The sequence below is a fragment of the Ovis canadensis genome, chromosome 22 (assembly GCF_042477335.2).
Source record: "Ovis canadensis isolate MfBH-ARS-UI-01 breed Bighorn chromosome 22, ARS-UI_OviCan_v2, whole genome shotgun sequence".
Lineage (NCBI taxonomy): Eukaryota > Metazoa > Chordata > Mammalia > Artiodactyla > Bovidae > Ovis > Ovis canadensis.
In genome coordinates this window covers 59,529,718-59,554,831 of record NC_091266.1, presented here as the reverse complement: position 1 = coordinate 59,554,831, position 25,114 = coordinate 59,529,718, and the positions used below count along the sequence as shown (strand labels likewise).

General features: G+C 45.0%; 2 protein-coding genes and 1 long non-coding RNA gene across 10 annotated transcripts in view; 2 read left to right on the top strand and 1 right to left on the bottom strand.

The window, feature by feature from the left end:
• EEF1AKMT2 (EEF1A lysine methyltransferase 2) overlaps nt 1–12,972 on the top strand; it is a 32,879-nt gene extending 19,907 nt beyond the window's left edge. For 3 of the 7 annotated variants that reach the window (XM_069566842.1, XM_069566843.1, XM_069566844.1), the window contains one exon: nt 1,991–2,647. In XM_069566842.1, coding sequence (XP_069422943.1) covers nt 1,991–2,085 — 95 coding nt within the window. In that variant the 3' untranslated portion in view covers nt 2,086–2,647. Of the gene's footprint in view, nt 1–1,990; nt 2,648–7,892; nt 7,985–12,025 lie in introns of those variants that run through there. The other 4 variants (XR_011252017.1, XR_011252019.1, XR_011252018.1 and 1 more) reach the window with 2 other exon arrangements.
• Nucleotides 12,973–15,872: 2,900 nt separating this feature from the next.
• Nucleotides 15,873–25,114, top strand: part of FAM53B (family with sequence similarity 53 member B) — a 113,831-nt gene continuing 104,589 nt past the window's right edge. Inside the window, exon 1 of one of the 2 annotated variants that reach the window (XM_069566836.1) lies at nt 15,873–16,260. The gene's annotated coding sequence lies outside the window, so the exon portion shown is untranslated. Of the gene's footprint in view, nt 16,353–25,114 lie in introns of both variants that reach the window. The other variant, XM_069566837.1, reaches the window with a different exon arrangement.
• Nucleotides 17,627–20,443, bottom strand: LOC138427471 (uncharacterized). The gene is made up of 2 exons (XR_011252024.1): nt 19,995–20,443; nt 17,627–19,059 (listed from the first exon to the last, which is right to left on the bottom strand). It is a non-coding gene; the product is annotated as an uncharacterized lncRNA (long non-coding RNA).

The following is a 25,114-nucleotide window of genomic DNA, read 5'->3' as shown; positions in this document are numbered from 1 at the left end:
TCTTGGTTAAGATTGCTTAATCATTTGCCAGACACTGATATTCTAATTTGATGTCCAAGGAACTTGACTTTCTTACAACTAGGGAATTAAAAAAACCTCGGAAACCTGTCTTACAACAAAAGTAACCCAGATTCATTATGAAAAAATTTGAAAATATCAGTAACCCCAACACATAGGTATATAGATTAAAACAATTAAAATTCATTATCTCTGGTATACAACCACTTTTAACACTTTGATGTATTATCTACTGAAATATAACAGCTTAAATTCTATAGTGTTAGTCCAGGAAGTTAAAAGATTAGTTCTGGAAAATTTACACAGACGGCTCCATTTTCTTTTGAAAATTTTTATTATGAAGTATTTGAAACACAGAATTTCAGAAAACAGATAGGGGCGTGTCCACATGTTTCCACCACAGTGGCTCCATTTTTTAGCATTAAAATGTATTATTTAAAAGGCCTGACCTTCTTTGGGAAAGTTTTCTTATGGTTAGTTGTTTTTTTTTACAGTTAGTTATTAATTAGCATTTTAATATCTAGTTATTTATTAAGATTTGGTGAACTTTGGTTAAGAATATGAACTATGAAGAAAAGTATAAAAAACCAATTAATACAATAGTGTATATCCTTTTAAGCATCTTTTTCTGTTTACAAGAGTTATTTGAACCTTAGCTCAGGCATGGAATGGAAACTTAGAAAATATAGGCATCTCCTTCCCCAAAAGAAAAAAAAGATTCTCCCAAACTGCTACTCCTATCATGAGAGAAAACCATGGTAAACTGCCACCCACTCTTATTTGTCTTATTTTTTTAAAAAAGAATAATAACATTAAATTTCCATTTTGTTTTATAGTTTAGGAGAACACCACATTATCTTATTTTGATCTTCACAAAATCACTGACAGTTAGGTAGGGCAGTGATACCTGTAACCTCCTTGTGTAGAAATTGAGGATTCTGGGTGAGGTAGATTGACCTTAACCTAATAACCTGCCCTCTGGTAAGTGGTGGAGGTGGGACTTGAACCAGAATGTTTGAATCCACGATAAGTGGGGAAAAAAAAGAGTCACCCTGCACTGCTTTGGCAGTTACTATGTCCTTGTCTTCCTAAGTTGGGTTCAGTTTGGGTCTGGATCCTGGGTTCCGAACCGTTTTTTTACTGTTGTAAACTATATCTGACATAGAGTTTGCCACTCAGCCTTTTTCAGCTTGCAGCTCTGTGGCCCTAAGTGCATGCTCATTGTTGTGCAGGCATCACCCCGTCACCCCCATCCCTCTCCAGAACTTTGTCATTTTTATTTCCTCATTATTTAACTTTTCTATGTTAAAGTGCTTTTATATATCTGATATGGATTAATTGAATTATATGTAGAAAGCACTCAAAACAGTGCTTGATGCATGCTAAGACCTCAACACATGATAAGCTGCCTACAACTGGATGGTAAAGGAGGCTGATGGAGCTGCAGGGTTTGCGTGCTTCATGATAATGGTGCATGTGTGCTTAGCCACTCGGTTGTGTTAAAATCTTTGTGACCCCATGGACTGTACCCACCAGGCTTCTCTGTCTGTGAGATTTCCTAGCCAAGAATACTGGAGCGAGTTGCCATTGCCTCCTTCAGGGGATCTTCCCAATCCAGGGATTGAACCCTGGTCTCCTGTATCTCCTGCATTGCAAGCAGATTCTTTACCTGCTGAGCCATTGAGGAAAGCTCTATGCATGAAGGGATGATGAAAAGGAAGTGGAGGAAATGAGGGATGGGTGGAAAGCTTCTTTTCTGCAGTTTAATTTTGTCTGTTGCTTGTTGATTTCAGTGTTTTGGAGTGTATATACATATACACATAGAGTAGAATTGAAAATCATAAAGTGAGCTTTAGTTACAATTCAGTTTGGAATCATGTAGTTTTATGAAAGGTTTGAAGGTACTTTGTTAATACAAACATCCCTTCACTGTGGGAGTCAGTCCCTAATGAAAGTGTTTTAACTTTGGCAGGATTTGAACTTTTCGAAGAGCTGCCCACACCCAAGTTCAGCTTTGGAGGCCGATCTGGAAACAGTGTAGCTGCGTTGGTTTTCCAAAAAACATGAGGCTTTTCACTGGACAGACTCAGTGTCTTTTTAAGAAGCTCTACATCAAAGTAAACCTGACACAGAAATTGCAAGTGCAAGTAAATGTTTAGTAAGTACACAGGATGCACATTTTAAGGAGAAATAATGGGTTGATTAAAAAAAAAATCATGAGCATGTAAGTGGTTGGGTTTTAGAGATCAACCAAGACTAATTTAAAATTTTTCTTTTGTATTTGAGATATAAATATTTCTCTTTCAGATTAAAAAAATAATTCCTGTAACTGCTGAACAGCTAAAACTTTAAAGCAGTAAATGAATTTACGGAAAGCTTGTATCCTTGATTTTTGTACCTCGGTAAAGGTGAATTGAATATAGTTATTTATGAAGATTTGATCAAGCTATTCCAGGGTCAGAATAATAAGCCAAATGACTTTCTTACTTTTTTATTGGACTGTTATAAAACATAGTGTGATATTTTGGGTTGAATGGTGATTTTTTTAAAATGCTTTAATATCTGAGAAAATGTCTCAGCCCTTACATGTGTAATTAAAATCAGATAAATGTATCAGTTGATCAAGAAATACTTACTGAACTTTTTTTTTTGGCTGATGGTTTTTTGTACACTGTGATGGACAAACAGTCGGAGGAAAGACAACTGAGAGACACGGTTAGCTGCTGGCACTGTGTTTGGCTGCATTATCTTACTGAGTCGTTGAATTCCCTCAGTATTTTCTACAGGCACGCATTTCTTATTCCTATTTCTACACATCAGACAGCTAGTACAGGATGGAGCCAGGGCTCCTGTCTGGGTCTGCCTCTAACACCTGTCTCTAGTAGTGTGGTTCCCAGGTCTAAGTCTCTGCTGTTACGGCCTTTACAGTTCATTAGGGGAACCAGGGCTGGTACACGGAAAATTCTGTCAGAGAAGTTGGGCAGTTATTTTTAGTGGCTCTGCAGCTCCTTGTTAGTGACTGTTGGTGGACTGTGAGAATAGTGATTCATCCGTCATTAATTTTCACTGACTCCCTACTTGTCTTACAAGACTTGCTAATCAAGAACTGAATTATGTCATTCTTCTGTCAAAGGTGGTGTAAGTTTTATGTATATATATATATATAAATATATATATATATATATACACACACACACACACACACACATACATACATATCCTCAGGGCTCTAGGGACAAGATGTTCTAGTTAGGCACTGATCAGCAAGAGAAACAGTTTATTTGTGATCGTTTTTTAAAAAATGAGTTTTATTAATCCTCACTGCCATTTTGTCTGTGGGCTGATGTTTTAATATTGGAGTCATAATACATGGTTCTTAAAAAATGATAATAGTTTTTATGATTTGCAGCTTTTGGGTCCTGCTGGGTTATAAAACAAACAGAATTTTTGTTTGTTTAGCAAATGCTTTTCCAGTACTGAACAAGTCTAGCATTACACCCTTTTTCTTTTCATTTTTGTCTGGAGGGAGACAAGGGGAGGAGAAGAGTAGTTTGGTTTAGATCAACATTAATCAATCATTAAGATAACTATCTGCCTTGCACCAGATAACTGAAGACATTTCCATAAACTTTCAACACAAATAACACTTTTGGAAAAGCTTTAATTTTTAACATGAAAAAGTGAGAAATAAAATTTTGTTATTAAAAGTTAAATTTTAATTTTTAAAATATATGTGAAATTAAAATTTAAAATTTTTAATTAGAAAAATTAAGATATATGTGATTTAAACATATAAAATTAATTGTGTTGATGTTATAAACTAGACTCAGGATCTTAAACCATAGAAACAGTGTTATATAATTTATTGAGGTGATCGTCTTTGTTGTTTTCTAGGTTAATATTTCTTGATTTTAAATACCATATTAGTGTGTAGGTACTGTTTTAGAATTCTGAGTTAAGTTTATGCTACTGTGAAGCATCAGTGGAGCAAAACAGGCTTTCTATGAAAACCAGACTAAAGACATTGAGTTTGATTCACTGATAGTTGGAGAGTGCCTTTGTTGAAAAGCTCCTTGAGTCACTATTGTGGGGGTATGTGTGTTCCGTTTGCAGAGATGTAGGACTTTTGGCAGGAGAATCATGGGACTGTTGATAAGGTTAGGAAAGGGGAGTTGTCATCTCTTCTTAGCAGTTTAATCCTGCTGGAAACCAGCCTCTCAGAGATTGAAATCAGGACAAATGGAAGGTCCAAAGATGCTAACAATAAATTATTAATATTTTCAAATAATACCACACTTTCAAAACCAGGCCAGTAAATATCCCCAAGTTATTGAAACAAGTCATAAACACATTATTATCAAACTTAGTTTTGATACGTCATATGGATTTGTGGGTAACTGTGAAGGAAATCATTTCGTTCTAAAAGGGAGCAGTAGGTTATGTAGTGAATGCTGTTTTATCTGGACAAGAAGTTGGAATTGTAATTTTATTTCATCAAAAGACACCCTTATTTTGAGAAAACTTGTTTGAAATGCAAACGAGGTTTCTCTGTGGAGCCTGCACAGAATTGTTGCTTTTCATGATGATGTTATTGCCGCATAACAGTCCACTTCTGTGTGTAGGAAGTGTGTGTGCAAGTCCAAAGGGATTGGAGGCCTCGGTGGGTGAGTTACACCAATTAACAAAAGGAAAGTTTTCAGAACATTTTGTTTTAAGCCAGGTGCACAACTTAGAGTTGCTTTTTGGGCCTAGTGTTTATGTATCTGAGAATCAAACCTGACACTACTCTTGGCAGTTAGACTAAAGCCATTTTAAAATAAGTACAAACTGTCCTTGAATGATTTTTTTCCCTTTATAGTGGCAGTGAGTTTGCCTTTTCTTCATCTGTGATATGTGTGCATTTTTCTGTTTATTTTGGGGGAAGGAGAGAGGTAAACATACATGAAAGACTTTTAGTCTTTATATGAGTAATGTGTTTCAATTCATTTATTTTTAAATTTTCTTGATACTGTAACACATTACCTATATGTTGACTTTCATTCACATTCATCCAGAGTATAATAGAAACCTTAATTTTAAAGAACCCAGATGAGTAATTAGGTTTTATTTGGCTTTGAGATAATTTTTCTTAAACTGATATGCAAAGAAATAGAGTATCCCTGCCAATGTGAATAGGCTTTGATTTATGTTCTCTCAAATAATTTTTATTTATTTATTTGTGTGTGTGTGTGTGTGTGTGTGTGTGTCTGGAAGCCTACAATGAAAAGGTATATATGATTGTGAAAAATGAGTTACTCTCTAGGTCAGCATTCTGCCCCTATGGGGACACTTGGGTTTGATTCCCTGTTGCTAGCACTGTGAGCTGGATAGAAGGCATGTGCTCCAGAGACAGCCTTCTGCTCTGGAGCAAGAGACCAAGCATCTTATGTCCCACTGTAGTAACCTCTGTAGCTAATTGTTGTATGTGGAGGAGGAGGGGTGCCGAGGGTGTTGCTGGGGTCTGAAAGGAGTCTTGTCTAGTGCACTTCACAGGAATGAGGCTGCCTGTGACCTGGAGTCTTGATTGTGGGAGGTGAGGAGTGTGGTAGGTTGAAGGACAGTTGCATCGTGGGGAAAAAATTAGGAAACCCTGTCATTTCTCTTGGCTAGGCAGAAAACAGAGATGTCCTTAAAGAAGGGGGGAACACATGAGCATGTTTTATTAACAGTTAATAGAAGAAAATTAATGCTAATTTATTCTTCATACATACCATGCAATTTGTTAGAAAAGTAAAAGAATAGTTTGCAATTCTTTGGTCAATTGATGGATTCCTATGTTAGGAGCATAGAAATGAAACTCAACATTAAGCAGACAAATACCCAAGCCCACAGGCTACATAAATGCTGAATAAAACCAGCTCTACAATGGAACTCTGAAAAGCGAGGGGTAAGAAGCCTAATGAATGATTGAATATGACCTTAGCAAAATCCCTGGAGTGTTGTTGAAAGATCATTCATTTCCAGCTTAGATGTCAAGATGGGCTCCAGTAACCAGGAAAAAAAAAAAAAAAGAGTTTGAGTCGGTACTTACTGAGTTATAAAAATCTTTACAACACAGTGCATTAGACTAATCATTAAAAGGACTTCTCTAAACTGGATTTTAAGCTGTCACTGTATGGACCTGTGGTTTAGGCCCAGGGAAACCAAATTAAAAAGATAGGAATAATTCTCAAGACTTGAATGTATCACTGTCCTGCTTTTATGGAGTAGAACTTCAAAAACTGGGGCATAGAGGCGGGCAGAATGCACTTTTGTCATGCTGATACCATTGTAAGAAAGACTTTCGACCAAGAGATCAATTGTGCCTTAAAGTATTTCCCAGTTACTTGCCTAGTTTATTGGAGGAAGATATAAAAAAAGAACCTACTTTTTTCATTTTTTAATTCACTTTTTTCATTTTTAAGTGATCCTTCCCAAAGAAGTCATAAATTCTTATATTTATAAATATGTATTTTTATTACTGCATCAGGAAATGGTAAGTATGTTAGCGAGTGAGCTTCATTGTGCATGCTATCCAGAAGCTTTTTAAGAAAAGTGAATCTGACAATATATTTGTTTTCCCAAATACCTAAAAATTTTCACATGAGCCAGCAATTAGCATACTCTGGATATTATCTGAGGAGCTTAGAAATATGAAATGCTCTGGTTGAGTAAGGGGACCAGGAAGTATATTTATCACTCTTCATTAACAGAGATGAAGCAGTGTATCATGATGTGATTGTAGCGGAATGGAAGCGCTGTTGGGGTGGCTGGTGGCTCCCCTGCTCTTGCGTTTCTTGCTGCTTCAGAGTTGAGGGAATAGTCAGGACGAAGAGGCTAAATGTAGAAGAGAGTGGGTGCTGCAAGTTCACATTTTTCTCCCAGCCCCTCCTCTAATATGAAAATGTCAGTCCTTTGTTCCCATCTAATTTTAGTACATCCTGGCTAAAAAAAAAATGTTAGGATGATTTCCAACCGTGGAACTTGGAGGGGCGGGGTGAGAGAGGGGCAGAGTGGAGGAAAGAGCCGTTTACATTCCACATCCCTCTGCCGTTCTGTGACAGCATCTTGCCCCTACTCTGTGGATTTTCGTGATGAAATAAATTTACATGCACTGGAGCAGCACTAATTAGGTTTTCCTTCCATGTCCTCAACAAGAAGTCTCATTGGAGTCTGAATGGGGAAAATCCTAATATGGTATTTAATAAAACATACTGGGTTGAATTAAAGAGCTGTTTGCAAATTTTGGAAGACAGGCCTGAAATTGTGAGTGAAAACTACATGTTGTGTGATTTATAAATAGAGCCTTCGTGAGTCCGTGAAACTGCTTGTATGCTATTTTTTGAATGAGAATAATATTTGTTGATTTTTGAGAATCAGTCATAAGCAAGTCAGAGTTATTTATTCTCTCTGGATTATACTCCACGGTAGATTTCATATATTGAAACTCACATTGGAATAAGCCTGACCTTTCCAAAAGTTTGCTCATTTAGTGAGCTAAGGTTTCCTTGTGAAATCTTTGTATGGTGAGGACGCTACATAGCCAGAATTGAGAGATCATTTTGTTAAGTTGGTTTGATTAATGACTTAATTTGCAAAAAATGCAGTAATCACATTGATTTTTGAACTTGAAATTTGTTTTTGTTTTCATTTTACAATAGCATATAATTTGTCTTTAAAATCTATTAACTAGTAGAATAAATATCAGAAATGAGATTTTTAAAATACTAAATTTTGGGGAGGAAAATGATTGGAACCTAGGCAACTCACTTTCCTTTTCTGGGCTTCAGTTTTTCTTTTTGTGAAAGGGGTATTCAGTACGTGATACTTAAAGTTCCTCTCTACCTCTGTAATAGCTGGGATTGCCATGGACTGGGTGGCTCAAACAACAGAAATGTATTTTTCATAGTCTGAAGACTGGAAATTCCCACATCAAGGTGCCGACAAGGTAGGTTTCATTCTGAGGTCTCTTCTCTTGACTTGTACGCAGCTGCCATCTCCCTGTTATGTTCATGTGTTCTCTTTATGTGTGCTTGTGGGGAGAGAGTGTGTGCAGTGTGCAAACTCCCTGGTGGTTCTTATGAAGCTCTTGAGTGTTTCATCTTGTAAGTGCACTGATCCCAAGGTGAGAGCCCCACCCTCATAACTTCATGCCAGCCGTAATTACTTCCCAAAGGCCCCGCCTCCACATACTGTTCCTTTGGGTGTTAGAGCTTCAGCATAAATTTCTGGGGGACACAAACATTCAGTCCATAATAACTTCTGAAATTGATCTGAGGTTTAGAGAAAACTTAACAAAATAGATTTCCGCTATGTATGGAGAGTTTAAATACTCCATTAGCTAAATACCAGTTTTTAGGTCACTTTATGATTCTTTTAAATCAAAATAGCTATTCATGTATCTGAAAAAATACATGTACATATAATAAAACAGTTGAAGCCATCACATGATTGTTTTTCAGTCTAAAAATGTCTTTATACATTCATTGGTAAACTTAAGATTTCAGTATTGATTGCCCCTGATACATATTTGATAATTCAGTTTGTATTCATTTGACACAGAGATGTTTTATATGAGAAACTCAAAAATTTACATCTAATTTTGTCCTCCTACCTTAATTTTATTATTTTTTAAAACTTTTTTAATTTTTAAAAGTTTAGGCTGTGCTGGGTCTTTGTTGCTTCAAGTGGGCTCTCTTTAGCTGTGGTGAAAGGGCTTCTCATTGCAGATGGTTTCTTTTGTTGCTGAGCATGGCCTCTCGAGTGCAAGGGCTTTGGTAGGTGTGGCCCCTGGGCCCAGTGGTTGCAGCCCTCAGGTTCTAGAGCTCCTTGTGGTGTGCTTAGTCGCTCAGTCGTGTCAGACTCTGCGACCCCATGGACTGTAGCTCACCAGGCTCCTCTTGGATTCTCCAGGCAAGAATACTGGAGTGGGTGGCCACGCCCTCCTCCAGGGGGTCTTTCTAACCCAGGGATCGAGCCTGGGTCTCCCACACTGCAGGCAGATTCTTTTCCTTCTGAGCCACCAGGGAAGCCCCTAGAGCTTGAAGGCTCAGTATTTAATAGTTGTGATATGAGGGCTTAGTTGCCCTGGGGCATGTGGAATCTTCCCAGACCAAGGATTCAACCCCTGCATTGGCAGGCAGACTCCTAACAACTGGACCACCAGGAAATTTCCCCACCTTAATTTTGATAAAGTGATAGATAAATTGATAAAATTATGATAATCTGAAGAATCTCCCTCATTTCATTCTTCCCTATTTCAAACACACACACTGCACACTCAGAGATGACTTTATTTACCACTTGAAAGCCCTGGATTTTTGAGGTTTCTACATTCTCATGCTATACAGAGTGTAGTACATGGGTCTGCCCTTCTATACCTTGTACCTCTTTGAGGTACTGTCAGTCTGTTCTATAACTGCTTATCCCTCTCAGTGAAACTGAACTATTTTAAAAGTACTGGCAAAGTGCCTAGTATATAGTAGATACTTATTTCAAGTTGGTTACCCTTCAGTACATTTGTTTGAAGCAGTTTGATATAGTGGAGAGAGAAGCAGTTGTGTAGACTGTACATAATAGGGTAGTGAATATTAAGTGAGAAAAATGTAAATCATCTTAGCATGATTCCTAGCACACACCAAGGCCAAATAAATATTCTTTTCTCCAAAGAAACCTTCTTCCCATTGGAGCTAATATATTGAATGGTTCAGGATTTTAACTCTCAGTGCCACTGAGTTAATGTATTCAGATCCATCCTAAGGCATTTATATTCCAGGAGTGATGAGATGAGTGAGGAGAGGAGGATAAGAGGTAGACAAGTAAGAGGGAAAGGCTGGAATAGATGGGGGCCTTTCCAGAGTATCTTAAATCATTACTGCATAGCTCCTCCTTCTTCAGTCTCTAGATGGGGCTGGTGCTAAAAGCACCTTTTTATTTAGTAAGAAATGGAGACTGGATATCATAATGCTGGATTTTCATGAAATGCCCTTCATGATGTGTTTCAGCAGATTCTAGGAATTCCCCTCAGGTTTCTGATCATTATCTGTTTCAGAGGTCAGGAGGTAGTAATAAGTATAGGTGTTGTGGGGAAAAGGTTACTGTGGATGCTTCTGAATTGAAAACAAATGGCCACGGATATGGTACATTGTCCTCAGGTTTGAACTCCAAGGCTTTGTTTCCAGTGACCACTAATGCGGGACCAGACCAAGATCCCCCATGTGACCGTGTGTGTGTGTGTGTGTCTGTGTGTACGCGTGTGAGTCTCTCAGTCGCGTCCGGGCTCCTCTGTCCATGGAGTTTCTCCCAGGCAAGAATACTGGAGTGGGTTGCCATTTGCCTCTGCAGGAGATCTTTCCAACCCAACCAGGCCACCTGGAAAGCGGGACTAAGATTTTTATCATTGATTTCCACCTTCCATAATCTAGGTTTGATTTCTTTGATCACTGAATCGTGTTTCTTTGCTGTAAGTTAGCAGACATTCACAATGGCATTTTAAAGTTTGATGTTGGGCAGTACTTTAAGCAGTTTATATGATTTGACCTTGGTTTATATTAGAACTGACAGTATAGTTAGTGAAGTACAGTGAATCAGTTGTTTACGCTAGTGTAGAAAATGCTTCGTTTGCGGATTTATTTACTTAACCTTTTTATTAGTGGTTAAATGAATACCTTAATGCTTAGAGTGCTTAATATTACTATAGAAATGCTGGCCAGAGGAGTGTCACTTTCTCTAGGTAACTAACCTCCCAGAGTTTAAGTCTGAACCGTTTTAGAAGCTCTACAGAGATGAGGTCAATACAATATGATGTATATCATCAGGAGAGAACATAATCAGAGTTTCACTACTTTCAAGTAGGTAAACATCATAGTGGTTGAATATCTTGGTTTGATCAAGGTGTTTTTTGTTTTGTTTCTATGTGAAAATTAAAAGGAGATGTAAAGTAGTATTTAAAATTGCAAGCCAGCTTCTCATTCATATCAGTTCTGTTTCAGGTCAGCTGCAGGGCATGCTAGGACAAAATAGGCAAGGCTGGCTGGCCCTCTTACAACAGTAATGGATAGGGTAAAACAAAACGTCTCTGCTCTCCGTTAATAGAGAAGACTGAGAGCGCTGAGTGAGGAAATTCACAGGCTGGTAGAATACGTGGGGCCAATGTTCTTTTCATACTGTTCCCAGGGATGTTCTTCCATTGGAGCCAGAGACCAAATTTTTTTTTTTCTTGATATTTTAACTCCAAAGGATTCAGTCTTAAGATTGGGTATTTAAACTCTATGAAATCACAAGCTGTATCTTTCAGTTTCCTATATACCTAATGAAAATGAAATTCACTCATTTCATTTTCATGGGTAATAGGCAGGATAGTGGTAGCTTTGGGCATATCACTAGGGATGAGTTAAAAATAGATTTTTCTTGAGGCAGTGACTTATATGACGGGTAGTTGATAGAAAAATTAAGTTAAATTTTGGGCTGAATATCTCATACTAAATCTGAATTCCACTACAGAATATTTGAAGCAAAAAATTGAAATGATTTTCATTTGAAGATGACATAAACATTGAGTGTGCTGTTGAAATGTTTTCTAGATTAAATTCAATGTGTAGCAATATGAAAATACTATAACTTATTTTTAGCTATGATTTTGGTAGAGTGTATTGAGGTAGACTAGGTTATAGGTGACTTAGTGATACTAGTTAGTGTCTGTTTCAGCTAACTTCATAAACAGATCAGAGGAAGGCCAGGAGTTGATTATGCTTTTGAATCTCAGTATTAAAATAGTTTAAGTAGGTTTGGTAAGATTTACATATGTCAGTAACTTTGAATGTAGATTTACTTTGCTATATTTTTACTTATTTACCATGCATAAACTTTTCAGTGTCTGTTTTTTCATGCTTGAGTTTTCTTTTAGCACATAATACTTACAGGTACTATTAATTTTGCAAGGAAAAAGTAATATTAAAATAAGTTTTAACTGTTGCTCTGTTCTTTTTAGCTTCCTTTACTCAGAGCCCTTCCATGCAGTGAGTTGCAAGCGTGACATTTGCTGTGTTTTCAGCACCTGCCAACTTGGAAACCAGGGTTTGTGCTCAGGACTTAGGCTTACAACCCACACTTTGTGGTGCACAATGCCGTCCCAGCTGGCATGCTTCGTGCCTCAATGGTGCTAGACACTCAGTTACAAAGCTGTGCGGATTCACATGCGCTGATTTCAATAGGCAGTCTCCTTCAAGCTGCTTTCAACTCTCATTTTGTATCAAAAGAGTTAGATTGGTATCATTAAATTCACTGCTGTGCTTATTTTTCAATGAAAATAAATTCATTTTATTTAGCTCCTGAATCAAAAAATGACTGTCTTCGAGAACCAAAGTTCCTCTTAAAAAAAGGTGGATGTCTACAGATATGGGAGATAGATTTATGTATCTGCATGAGATTCCAGCCAGGGTTATAACTCATTTTCATCAGTTTTGAAAAGGTTTTAGAACAAAAGATAAAAAGAAGAGAAAGTAAAGAACAGACGGATTAGTGTGTTGTAACATGCTTATGTAGGTAGGGCTGTTAATTGAAGCTGGATCATAGGTATGGGGACGATTATAGAACTTATTTTTCTGAATAAGCTCTAAATAAGAAAATTGCCCCCATAGTAGGCTCAGATTTTTGGCTTCCACTGACAACCAAAAACTTCCCATCATTTTTAAAGCAGTGTATTTTGCTAATAACTTGCTTTCAGTAGCCAGTCTCTGAAAATGTTTCAGGTGGACTTGGTGATGTCTATCTTCCCGTCATCTATTACAAGCGATTTTAAAAGGTTCTGCTTTTATAAAGTTCTTTTCAAGTGTAGAAAAGACAGTGTGAAATGTGAATGACTGGCTTTTAATACAGCACTTGTGACAAAGAAGCTGTGGCTTTGGGAAGCTGAATAAAGGGGTTAATACACATGCATCTGCATACTGCTGTTGGTTCCAACGTATAACATGTCTGATGTCTGTTTCACTCCCATTATTAGTCTAAAAAGAATGTTATTCTCAGAGACAAACCTGTTTACCATCTTTCAGTGGTCACCACTCTTTTTACAATCATAGGTACAGATAAATTTAATGGGAAAAACTGAACAGTATTGACTGCTACTTGCTGAAATGTCAAAAGCTTAGCTCCCTGTTGTTTGAATATCATATTTATCTGGCTCTAAAGACACAAACATAGAACACCCACTAACTATCAAGGACATTTCTGAGTACTTAATCAGAACCCAATCTTTACCCTCCTCTGCACAAATGTGCTTAGGTGAATAATTTTATTAGCTTGTTGATACAAGTTATAGTTGGTTACACCCTTTCTTAGTAAAATACACCCTTATTGTCTCCTGTTGCTTAAGAGCTTTAAACTTGGAAGGGGAGAACCGTCTAGTATAGAAAGCCACTCAGTTTCTATCTCCCCAGCAGTGCTGAGTGGACATGTCATGCATACCACACACACAGGCGTTCCTTCATTTGCAAGTTCTGCTTTGAGGGGAGCCAGGAGAGCCAGTATTGACTGTACTTTTTCCCTGGGCTTCATATGTTGGTCTTGGAGTGAGACTGCATGTAATCCCTACAGCTTATATTTCCCAGCGTGTTCTGTGCCTTAACCAGGTTAGTGTTGGTTGGTGATAATGGAAAAGTTGCAAGTGATCATTTTTGGATTATTTTATGGATTTATTCCTAAATTGGCCCATGAATTTGCATTTAGGTTTCTGGTTGTATTCTAAATCGGGTTTTGATTTGGTTTTGACCTTTAAGGACTGAACAGAGGTAGACAGCTTAGCCCTCCTACCCCCTTCCCCTGACTGCAGCTCACATTGTTTTAAAGCCAGTTTGACTGAGTTTATGTTTACTTCTTTGAATTAAGCAACTCTAATATACAAACTTTTGGGTAGGACTTTTTATAATAAAGGACTGTGTAGTATGGCCCTAAAAAGAGGGGCGTCATATATCTATGTTATAGGACTTTATTACATGATGTGGGAAGGCCCATAGTATGGAAGACTAGTGACACAGGCCTTAATGTATGTATTTTCAGTCCTTAGACATTCAAATTAAGTAAATGAGAAATAGCTATTCATTGGTTAGTAGCACAACCCCTGAAGCAGATAGTTTTTAGTTCTCTACACTTTTAAGAAAGCCTAAAAACCAGAAAAACAGGCTGCTTTAGGTCGGAAAGGAGGCGTTACGGCGAAGGAGCTTGCCATAACCACAATCCTTGGAGTTTTGTGAGACTAAAATCATCCTGAAAGCAACAAGAATAATGGTTGCAGTAATTGTTTCCAGGCTCAGGACCCCTGAATTTTGTTTTTTAAGTTGACCCCATGAACTAGTAATTGCAGGAATAAACTGAATGTTTGCCAGCAGGAGTCACTCTAGGCCTCCTAATAAAAAGTAAATTAAACTATATCCGTAAGGCTCTCAAAGGCTGAGGTGTTTGACACTGCATGCATAAGATGGCATGAGGGCAGTGTCGCAGCATTCTCAAATTATCCCTGTACCTTTCTTTGTTCAATCTAGGAAGACTTGGTTTTTGCTTCTTTCAAAATTGGCCCTTGATAACTTTTCTTAAAGCAGAGTTTATAGGTAAGGATATCGGTACCATAGTCTCCTACATATTAGCTTGGTTTGGCTTTACTGGATGAATTGATTGTATCCCACATCATGTACTTGAATGAATACTCACATCCTTCTCCTGGTTGTGCCTCTCAGTCTTGCAGCAGAAGTCACTGGCGTGAACTGTAGTTGGTGTGAAAGGAGATGTTAACTCGTGGTTTTCTGCAAAAGAATGGGTCCAGTGTGATGGGAAACTGAAATATGTTAGCAATAGCTGTGAAATATAATAGTTTCCCAAGTGCACACAAGCTCAAGAAGTTAATTGTTCATTTATGTTTGATACTGGGATTGAAACATTGGATTAAAACCAATTAAATGTTCCTAGAAGCAACAGAAAAAGTTTCCTGATTTATGAATAGAACCATTGAAATGGCGCAGACACAATCCATGTAAAGTAATGAGGTGTTTTGTTTTTTTGGCAAAGGAGAACACAAAACAGGCATAGGGAGTTCTTTTAAAAAACCTTCTCTTTAAAAACATCTCTTTTTGGACAAGGTCAATAAAATAACATACACCAGTAGGAAGGCCTAATGGGAAATCTAGGGCTTCACTTCACAAGGAAAACAATCCCCCTCCCCCAGGTGAGCGGCACAATGAAAATACTCTGCTTATTCTATCAGGGTTACATTCCTGAACTTAAGTCAACATCCTAAGTTACAGAACTAAACATGCTCTGCTTCTGCTTAGCAACCACAAATCCTTCCTTCACCAGTTGCATATATTTTGGATGTGGCTACCGAAGTACACATTCCTTTATTTCGGTCAGCGCCCCGAGTTAGGAAAGGAGCGCTTTATTTTCCAAAAGCGCGACAGACAACATTCACACGGCTCCCCCCGTCCCCTGCCGCCCAGCACGCCACTGAAGCGATGGTTTCTTTAAAACCTCAAAACACACACACACACACACAACCAAAACACCCCAACAACCCGGAAGCTGGACGTCTGAAGTCCACGCGGCCGGGGTTTTCGTCCAGGCTCGTGCGGGGGCCGGCCCCGGGGTCTCTGGCTCGGGGCCCGGGCGGTGGCAGCGCGGCCGGGGCCCGGGGCCACTTCCCGCGTTCCGGGGCCTCCCAGGCGCGAGCGCGGCGAGCGGCGCGCGGCTCGGCTCGCAGGACGCCCTCTAGCCCCGCCGGCGGCGCGCCGCGACCCCCCCGCCCCACTCCCCGCCCACCGGCGGCTGCGCGCACTGCACCCTCGCCCGCCGCTGCTGCTGCTGCTGCTGCCGCCGCCGCCGCCGCCGCCGCACGCCGCCCGGCTCCTGCACGCCGCCGCCGCGCCGAGCGCCCGGGCCCGCGACGCCGCCGGCAGAGCGCTGGACCCAGCGAAGAGCAGCCGCGGTCGGGCGGCCCCGCGGCGGCGGCGGGCACGGGCGGGCGCGGGCGGCCTGGCCAGGGCCGGTTAAAGGGACGAGTTGCAAACAGTTCAGGAAGTGACAAGTCGATTTCCTCCTCCCCGGGAGCAGCTCCGTACAAAGCGCTCGGCGCCGGCAGGAGAGCGTGCGCGCGGCGGCCGCGCGGCGGGCAGCCCGGACGACTCGGCGAGCGCCGGCGGCGACTGCGCGGGGGCCCGCGGCCGGAGCGTCCCGCCGCGCACAGTAAGCGATCCCGGGCCGGGCGGCGGCGGCGGCGGCGACCGGGAGGCCGGTCCCGAGCGGAGGTCCTGGCTAGTGCGCCCCGGCCGCCGGCGGTAGGGAGCCTGGCTCGCGGGATGCACTGGCCTTAGCACCCCCCCCGCCCCCGCCGCTTTTTTCAGTATTTGTGTGGCTGATTTCCTTTTGGTCCGCCTGCCTGGTTTCGTGTGGGGCCGGGCGGTTTCTCGGGGCGCTGAGTGCCGCCGCTGGTGCATGCGTGAGACTTGTCAGAGCGCAGCCAGGGGAGCGAGCCAGCACGGCCCCTGCGGAAAAGTCTGCGCTTCCCCGGGGCGGGCGCGGGCACTGCTGCGCCCTGGGGTGTTCCCCCGTCTCCACGTCTCAACTTGAGCCCCGGCGAAGGCGCCGGGGATCCGGGCGTCCCCGCGCACCCCGAAGTTCCTGCATCGTTTTGCAGACAACTCTTTTGTTCGTGGAAGTTTGCGTCCGCCACCCCCGGGATGCGAGCGCGCAGCGGCGGGCTTCGCGGCGGCGGGACCGACCGGAGAGGTCACGCTGGGGGTGGGAGAGTACCCTGTCCGCGGTGGGGAAAAGCCCCCGCGGAGGCCGCGGCCGCGGGGACTTGCGGAATGGGGTGGGGGTGGAGGGCCGTGCCGGCGTGGCTTTTGCACATGGCGAGAAGGGCCGTCCGGCACAGGGCACCCTGGCCGAGTCCCATCTTTGCCAGTCCTTGATTTGCAAGCCTGTGGGAGTCGGCTTCCCCGCTCGGGCTTTCTCTTGGTGGGGTGGGCACGAAGAAGGGGAGGGCACCCAGAGTCCGGGGAGGGCCCTGGGTTTGCATTGCCCAAAGTGCCTTCTTGGCCACCGCCGCCCCCCGCCAGCTCCCCATCCCCTCCCGCAGACTTGAGGAACAATACTCGTGGCTCGATACCGGGTGGCGGAGCCCTGGCGACTGTCGAGAGCCGGGTCCCTCGCTCCCGGACGCCCCCTGAAGCCAGGCTCCGTGCATCCGAACGCAGGGCTTCATTCACACGTACTGTACTTCGTACGACGGTGAACAAAGAACAGCTCTTTGCAGCATTTGATGAATGGGATTCTGCCTCCTATAGGCCACACTCCCGAGTCTTCCATACGTTACAGCCTCCGGACTCGGGGGGCGGGGGGTGGGTGTTGGGCGAGTGGCCCCCCGCGCTGGGCTGCGCCCCGGGCTCGGGGACCTGGGCCGGGCGTTTGTGCCGTCGCCTCCGCCAGCTCGCCTTGCCGGAGCCGGTGCAGATGGAGCCAGGCTGACGGTTGTTCAACAGGAACAAATGTTTGTTGAATTGTTGGATGGTGGAGACAAGGGGCTGTTTTCTATTGACTGCTGCAGGAGTTGGAATGGCATTGTTTATTGGCCTGGGAAGCCAGGCAAGCGTCTTGTGCAGCTTACAACATATTAGCAGACTTCCAAATGACATGCTAGCATATGTGTTCCCAGCAGTTCCCACCGGCTGGAGGGAGATCCTTCCTTGATCCAGAATCCTGGACTCTGGGTGATTACAGTAGGACGCTACCAGGTTTGAGGACTTGGAAGGGAATGGAGTTAGTAGACTGGGTGAAACTCACTGTTTCTGCAGTTGGCTAGGTTTTGGTTTCATTTTAATTTATTCACTTAACAGTAACTTGTCTCAGTTACAGTTTTGATACTGAATTGCCGATCTGTAGTTCTTTTTTTCCCTTCCCTCCCATTTTTCTCAGCTAGGGACAGCTAGATAAACTGAAAACAGCTGCTTGTCCCAGTTGATAGGCCCATGTTAGTGGGAGAAGGTTTGGGTCTTAAGTTCAGGCTTGGTAACCCTTGACCCAGTGTCTGTGCTTGGCAAGTGCCGGGATCCTGCCAGCCATGGTCCAGACCGAGGAGCCAGCTCACAGGGTGCTGCTGCAGCCCAGAAAATGAAAGAAAGGCATGGGGCAGGCCTGCTGCTTTCTCCAAATGCTCCCCTCCAGATAACAAGGCAGTTTGATGACCTGTTCCAATAATTCTACCCAAGGACTTCTTTTCCCCTGAGAAGTGATTATTGCAATGCAGTCATTTTAACATAGAAAGCAAGTTTTAAATAAAAGCTTGCAGTATAGCTGCTGCAGAAGTGGGCTTGAACGTCCTCAGGCTAGTGGGACAAGTAGAGCATTCCACTGTTTTGATTGATGATGATGTTTTTAGTCAGTTTCTCCCTCCTATTTTCAGTTCAGGGTAAGTCGCATGTAGCAGTAGTGTTTTTGGAAGTTCATAAAATTCTTGGAGGAAACAGAGCTTTAAGATACCGTATTGTAATCATGGCTGCTGCACTTAATTGGCGTTTTATGGGAGAAAGCCCTGTGGTTACCTCTTAGGCTGTTTCCCACCACGCCTTTTCGCCTTTATTCCCCAGTTGATTTCTTTTCACTTTCGCCCAGCCCCTCCATCTCCCCTGTTCTCTGGGAGCCTAGTGGGCTGGGTGTCCTTTAAATGGGTCCAGGGAGCAGGCGCCTGACCCGTGATGGAAGCTCAGGAAAGGCCAGCCAGCTTTCCTCCCCCTGCGGGAGGCTGGAGAGAAAAGAGCCTTGCGTAAACTCTGGGAGCTGACGGCAGAGGACGCTCCGGAGCAACTTGGTGTACCTTTGCATCACTCTTTGAGAAAGCACACCCTTCTTTACCCACTGCTGGATGCAGCGGGCACTGGAGACTGTGCTTCGGACCCACTGTTGGATTGTTGCGTTGATATTTTACCCAGGCAGTGTGACTTTCTTTTGGATTGCATAAAGTGTGTGGAAAACTTTGTTCTTGTCCTTAAAAAAAAAAAAAAGACTGAAATAAGCAAATACTCAGATCAGCACAACTCCCATCATTACCACCACCACACACCTCTCTGATGTGTAATAAAAGAAACTGCGGGCATAATTTGTTATGCAATACGCTGATAATACAAATTTCGGTTTTCAATGGAAACCAGATGTGGAGGGGCTCTCATTAATTGATCCAGCAAGAGGGACACTTTAATAGATTCACTAGCCCTTGAAAACCCCAGAGGTGATTTTTTTTTTTGGGGGGGGGGTGCGACTTGAGAGGAGAATCCCAAACCCGGGACTTTTTCGAGGTTTTTGCCTCTCAGCTTCTCATCTTGCTGCAGCTGTCCTTTTTGTCAGACTCTTCCTCTCTTGAAAGAACCGGTTTGTTGCCAGCATGAAGCACATGGCTGGGTCTGGCAGGGCTCTGCTTGGCTTAACTCTGCTGGGCTCCACTCTCCTCCTTGCCTGGCCCAGCTGCCGGCCTGCCCTCTACCCTCCACAGCAGAGCCGGGCCGGGGGACTTGGGTGCTGTGAGGAATGCTGACTGGTTTCCCCCAGCTCTTTTCTACAACGTCTGATCATCCAGGGAGAGTTGCTGTTTAAACTTGCCCAACGAACAAACTTTCCGAAATCTCGACTCTCCTTCTCTGATTAATTTCTGTGTTTGTTTCCTGCCTAACTTTATGAGGGTTCTTTCTACACGACTGAGTCACCTTTATTATGGCCCAAGGTCGGGGACTGCACTGTAATAGCTGACCCCATTAACAGTAGTTTCATTGCGTGCCGGGGATGTGAACTTTGGAAACAAACCCAGAGGCTTAGATACGCTGATGTGCCCAGAGACTCGCTCAGAGAATTTTTGTTTTAGCTCAGTTTACATTAACATGATTAATGACCCCAGCCACTGAAAAGTCTATATTCAAAAGCAATTTTACCGTTCCCGAGGGTTCTTCTTACTGCGAAGTAATTTTCTTGGCCAAACAACTTTGTTGTAAGGTAACTTCTTCTTTGATGTTTAATCCAAACCTCCTGTGCACACGGTTTTGGATCAAGGTTTGGGCTTCGAAAATTGCGGGTTGTGGTTTTGGTGGTGCCGGTCTTAACCCTCCCGAACTCTGGTCAGGAGGCACCCGGGTTCTTGTCTCGGGAAAGTTCTCTGAGATCTGGAGCATCAGCAGAGAGGGGAGGAAACCTTCCAGAGGAAACTTGGCTTCGGGGTGTCCTGGAGGAGGGATACAGGAGGCTGGAGCGGAGGACAAGCTTTTTCTTTTTCTTTTCCCCTTTGCAGAGATTGAAGATACTTGAGCGTTTTCAAAAAACAGAGACGTCTTCACTGCAGCTGCCTCCTGCTCCTCCTCCTGCTGCTTTTTCCTCATCTTCTTCTTCTTCCTTTTTTTTTTTTTTTTTGTTAAGTGTGGGTTGATTGAGAGGGGAAATGCTGATGGGTGGGTCTGAAAGCAGCCTTAGGAACCCAAGAAAATAAAAACACATTTGAAGGACTCTGGAAGATTTTGCATTTCAAAGGGTCTACCTTGTAGAATTTCACATCACGTCAGGGAGAAGTGTGACGGGCACCCCGCTTCTTTATGGTTCTCCTCTCCTGCTGCGGGGTGGCGGGGGAGGGGGGGGTTTGATGCACAGGATGCTGCTTTTTGCAGGGGGGAGGGGGACAGCCTGGCCAGACTGTGCAGGAATATCTCACAGCCTCCCCGCCACCCATAGGCAGCTGTAGTCCCTGGAGGGACTTTTTCTACCCAGCTCCCCGCTAAGGAGGTGAAAGCAAATCATGTTGGTAAAAAGCCCCTTTGACCCCAGAACGCAGGAGCAGCCAACTCCTGGCTGTTCTGACTCTCCCACAAAACAAAGAAACAGATTTTCCTCCTGCGATGATATAATGGGGCTCCCAAGATGCAGGCCTGTACAAAACTTGGGTGCAGCGGGATTTAGCTGAAATGGGGGTGGGCTATTTTAGAAATAATAGCAGTGCCCACTGGTTGTGGAGGCTCACCCTTGCCCAGGGGCTTTGCATCCACTGTCTCTCGACTCTCAAAGCAGTCCTGCGGTTACAGCTGAAGAAACTGAGGCTGAGGGAGGCGCCGGGACGCAGCAGCTGGAAGACTGAGCGTCTGGGGACTCTGTTCCATTCTCTCTGGCTCCACAAGCCTGCCCGCTCTCCATACACCATGTTCATAAGATGCGGAGGCACCGAGTTCTGTTTTATCTCAAAGCATAAATTTTGTTTAGTCTTGTTAACACCACAGGGAAACTTAGAAATTTTAACTGCCTCTTTCCATTGCCCCTGTGTTTTCCGCAGTCTTTTTTTTTTTTCTTCCCCCTTTAAAGAAATGATTGAATTCTATTGCTGTATCTGCCATAGGACCAAAGGCAGTGCCTCAGTTGGGAAGACTGAAACGTTTCGCTTTGTCTTTACAAAAGACAGATTCACAGGAAAATATGATTATTCCTAGTGACCTTCTGGGGGAAATGGGAAATAAATCTGGCAGCCCATTAGAAGCATCACCATGTATACAGATCCCATTTTCCCTTCAAAGAGATTGTTTAAAGGATTTCCAGCATTTATCTCCTTTTTTTTTTTTTTTTTTGTTAGCTGAGTGAGATGTTTCAGAGTAAATCATTTTGTGGTACTTGCCACCCCAGGTTTGCACAACATCACGTTCTGTTTACATGCCCAAAGTAATCAAATAACTGAACACAATTGTCCATCCTCCAGCGTGTGGGCACTTGGTATGCCCCAGCTAGGGCTGGGCAGAGGCCCTGTGTTCTGTCTCAGACAGATGGCTCTTTGCAGGTTGATCCTGGTTTGTGTGTGGGAGTGGAGGCGGGGGACGGTGGGGAGGCAGAGTGAGACCCATCTCCAGCAAGGGCTGCCTGGCTGGGTCTTCTGGCCTTTCTGCTCCTCAGGGGTTTGTGGGAGAGGCCTGGGATCTCCATTGACTAAGTGTTTAGCGTCCACAGAGGTGGTCCTCAACCTTGGCTGCATGTTAGAATCACCTGGGGAGGTTTAAAAAAAAAAAAAAAAGTCTGGATGCCCAGACAGCATCTCGGACCAGTTACATCAGAATCTTGGAGAGAAGGGGTGGGACCCAGCGTTGGTATTTTTAAAGCTTCTGAGTTGATTCTGTTGTGCATCTAAGACTGAGGCATGAGGACTAGAATAGACCCTGCGTATGTATACCTCCCTCTCCTTCGTAGGGGATTAGGGGCCTTCCTGTTCAGGAGTGGAATAAACCTATTGGAATTTTCCACTGCTGCCGCCATGTCTCAGCGAAGGAGAATCTGAGAGGTACCCACCCCTGGGCCCAGTGCCTGCTGCAGGCATCATCCAGGTAGTTCCTGTTTCGGCCCAGCCAGGTGTTCGCTGCCCCTCACAGGATTTGGTACAGCCCCTCTGAGCCACCTCCTTTCTGGAGTGAAGAGGGCAGGTTTTATTCAGTCTGTGGTCACGTAGGTCCCGCATTCCTTCTGGAGGTTGGGCACATGTTGTCTGTGTGGGGCTCAGGGGCGGGAGGAAGCAGTTTTGTCCATCGGTGATTCTGAGAGCCGCTGGTCCTTTTCATCTTGGTTTGCAGTGAGTATCATACTGACAGCCACCTAAGGGTACCTGACTGCCGGGAACCTGTCCTTCTACATACTTGAGATCACGTTTTTCGTAGAGTTCCATGTCGGGTGACCAGGGGCTGGGAGAGCAGGAGCTGCCGTGGCCTGCTGATGGAATCTTACAGAAGGTGAATCCCACCGCGAGAGATGCGGTGACTTTTCGCCCAGTCACGTGGGCCGGTGCACAGAGAGACCAGAACCTGTGTCCCCACCCTCCCCCCGCCCCCAGGTCCCCTACTCGAGTGCTGCCTCCTCTCCGGTGAGACTTCGGGACACCGTCTTGCTCGTGAGACAGTGTGCTGTGCAGTCCAGACCCGCAGGCAGCGTGGTCCTCGTCCAGTGATCTTTAGCCTGGTGAAACATGCCCTCCGACACCCTCAGTCGGCTTGGACCGTCCATCCCAGATTTCACTTCCTCCCCGATGTGGGGGCAGCAGGCCTCCCTTCAGTCGTTGAGAGTGCAGGGTTACTAAGTCCGCCACTGTCCACCGGGAAAACTGAGACCCGAGGGGAAGTGCTGAAACCTCAGGCTTGATCAAAAGGCCTTTGGTCGCTTTGGCAAAGGTTTGTCCATCTGCTCTTCTGGGCGCCAGTGGTGGCGCATAAATAAGGGCTCTTTCTCCTTCACGAGGAGTTGGGTTCGGGCCTAATGAGGTGATCGGGCATGGGGGGGTTCTTCCTGCCTTCATTTAGCAGACACTGATTGGACACCTGCCGGGCGTCCCTTGCAGTGCTGGCCGCTTTTCTTCATTCGTTCACCGAGTCCTCAGCACAGCCTGTGGCTGAGGGACTCGCTCCGTCGCTTGCTGAAAATGCCGCTGCTTAGAGAAATGACTTGGCCTCGGGTTTGAAGGACGGTGACCTCCCAGCTCTTCGTGATGGCCTCCATCCTGTCCCCGCCACCAGGCTCCCTCTTGGCCCAGTGGCTGCCCCCGGGGCAGCAGAGATGCGCTTCCTGCCATAAGCAGGGGGCATCGTCTGGGGAGATGGCCCCTGGCGATTAGAGATTGGGCACTGAGCTGCCACCTCTAGGAGGGGCCCAGGTGGCCATGTGCCAGGGCCTGCCGCGGGGCCCAGGGAGCAGGGTCTGTCTAGGCCTGTGTCCCTGCGGTTGGAGCAGTTCCCCCGGGGGGAGGCGGTGGCTCGCCCTGAGAGGCCACCCTCCTTCCTGCCGCCCTCTGGCTCAAGTGCTCTGACGGCCCTGTTGGGAGAGGCCTGCACCTCGCCTGGAATTCCCCTTGCTCTGGCCTTCACATTGGCTTGGAGCCTGGGAGTGCAGGGAGGTCCCGGGTGCCGCCTGCAAGCTGCCTCTCTGCCAGTTTGGAGGTGGAAGGACACAGGTCTCCACGGCCAATCGCCTCTGCACTCAGGATGAGAGGGCGGCGCTGGGGCTGGGGTCGGTGGTTCTGAGACTCCAGGCAGAGTCTGGGATGCAGGGGGCCCTCTGTGGCATGGTCCTGGGGGCCCCTTCCCCCCGAAAGCCCAGGGGCAGTCAGATGATGGGATTCCCCGGGGGAGGGTAGCGGGCCCTCGATGGCTCACTTGCTGGACCTGGTTGGCTTTGTGACCCCTGTGGCCTCGTGTCTCTCCTCTCGCCCGCCCTGCCTCCTAGTGCTTTCAGGGTTGGGTGGGGGCCTGTCCAGGAAGCCCCCCGGTGAAGGGTGTGGTTCTGCCCGTCGGACGTGAGCTGGACTGGGTGGGCAGAAGTTCTGCCAGCCAGAGGACTACAGAGGAACTTGGGCAGGGAGGAAGGGAAACCCAAGGGCAGTTTTCAGCTCTGGCGTCAGTGCCCGGGGTTTGAATCCCAGGTGTGCCCTCTGCTCACTGGTCGCTCTTAGGCAGGACTGCCTTTGCTGCCTGGGTTCCCTCGTCTGGAGTGTGGCCAGGCCAATGGCACCCAGCCCCTGGGTTGGGGGGAAACCTAGGGAAACCACGGTTGGGGGCACTCAGAGCCCAACGGACGTCGTGGTGCAGCTCGTGGCAGGCATGTGCCTCTGGCAGGACCGATGAGGGGAAGGACTGGGGTGACTGTCCCTATGGCCAGTGGGTGACTGAACAAGGGACAGGGCAGTGGGGACTACCTTGGAGCTGGCCCTGGCTGGCCAGGTGAGGCCAGGTCAGGCAGAGCGCCTTTCTCTACGCACAGTCTCCCGTGGTGGGTGTCTTGTGATTTAGGGGGAAGAAAGGTTGAAAGCCCATGTTACGATCTGGTTTGCAGTGTGTCTCTCAGTTAAGATGGGTAAAATCTTTTAAGCTTTTTTGCTTGGGAAACAAAGTCTCCTGTTTACCAAAGGTGATTGAATTTGGTCCTGAGCATGGAACACTGGATGCGTGTCATGGTGTGGCCCCGTTATCTTGGCTCCGCCCTCACCACAGTCTGGGAAGGAATTCTGTGGCCACTTCCTGGCCGCATCCCCCTGAGGACTGAGGGTGGCAGG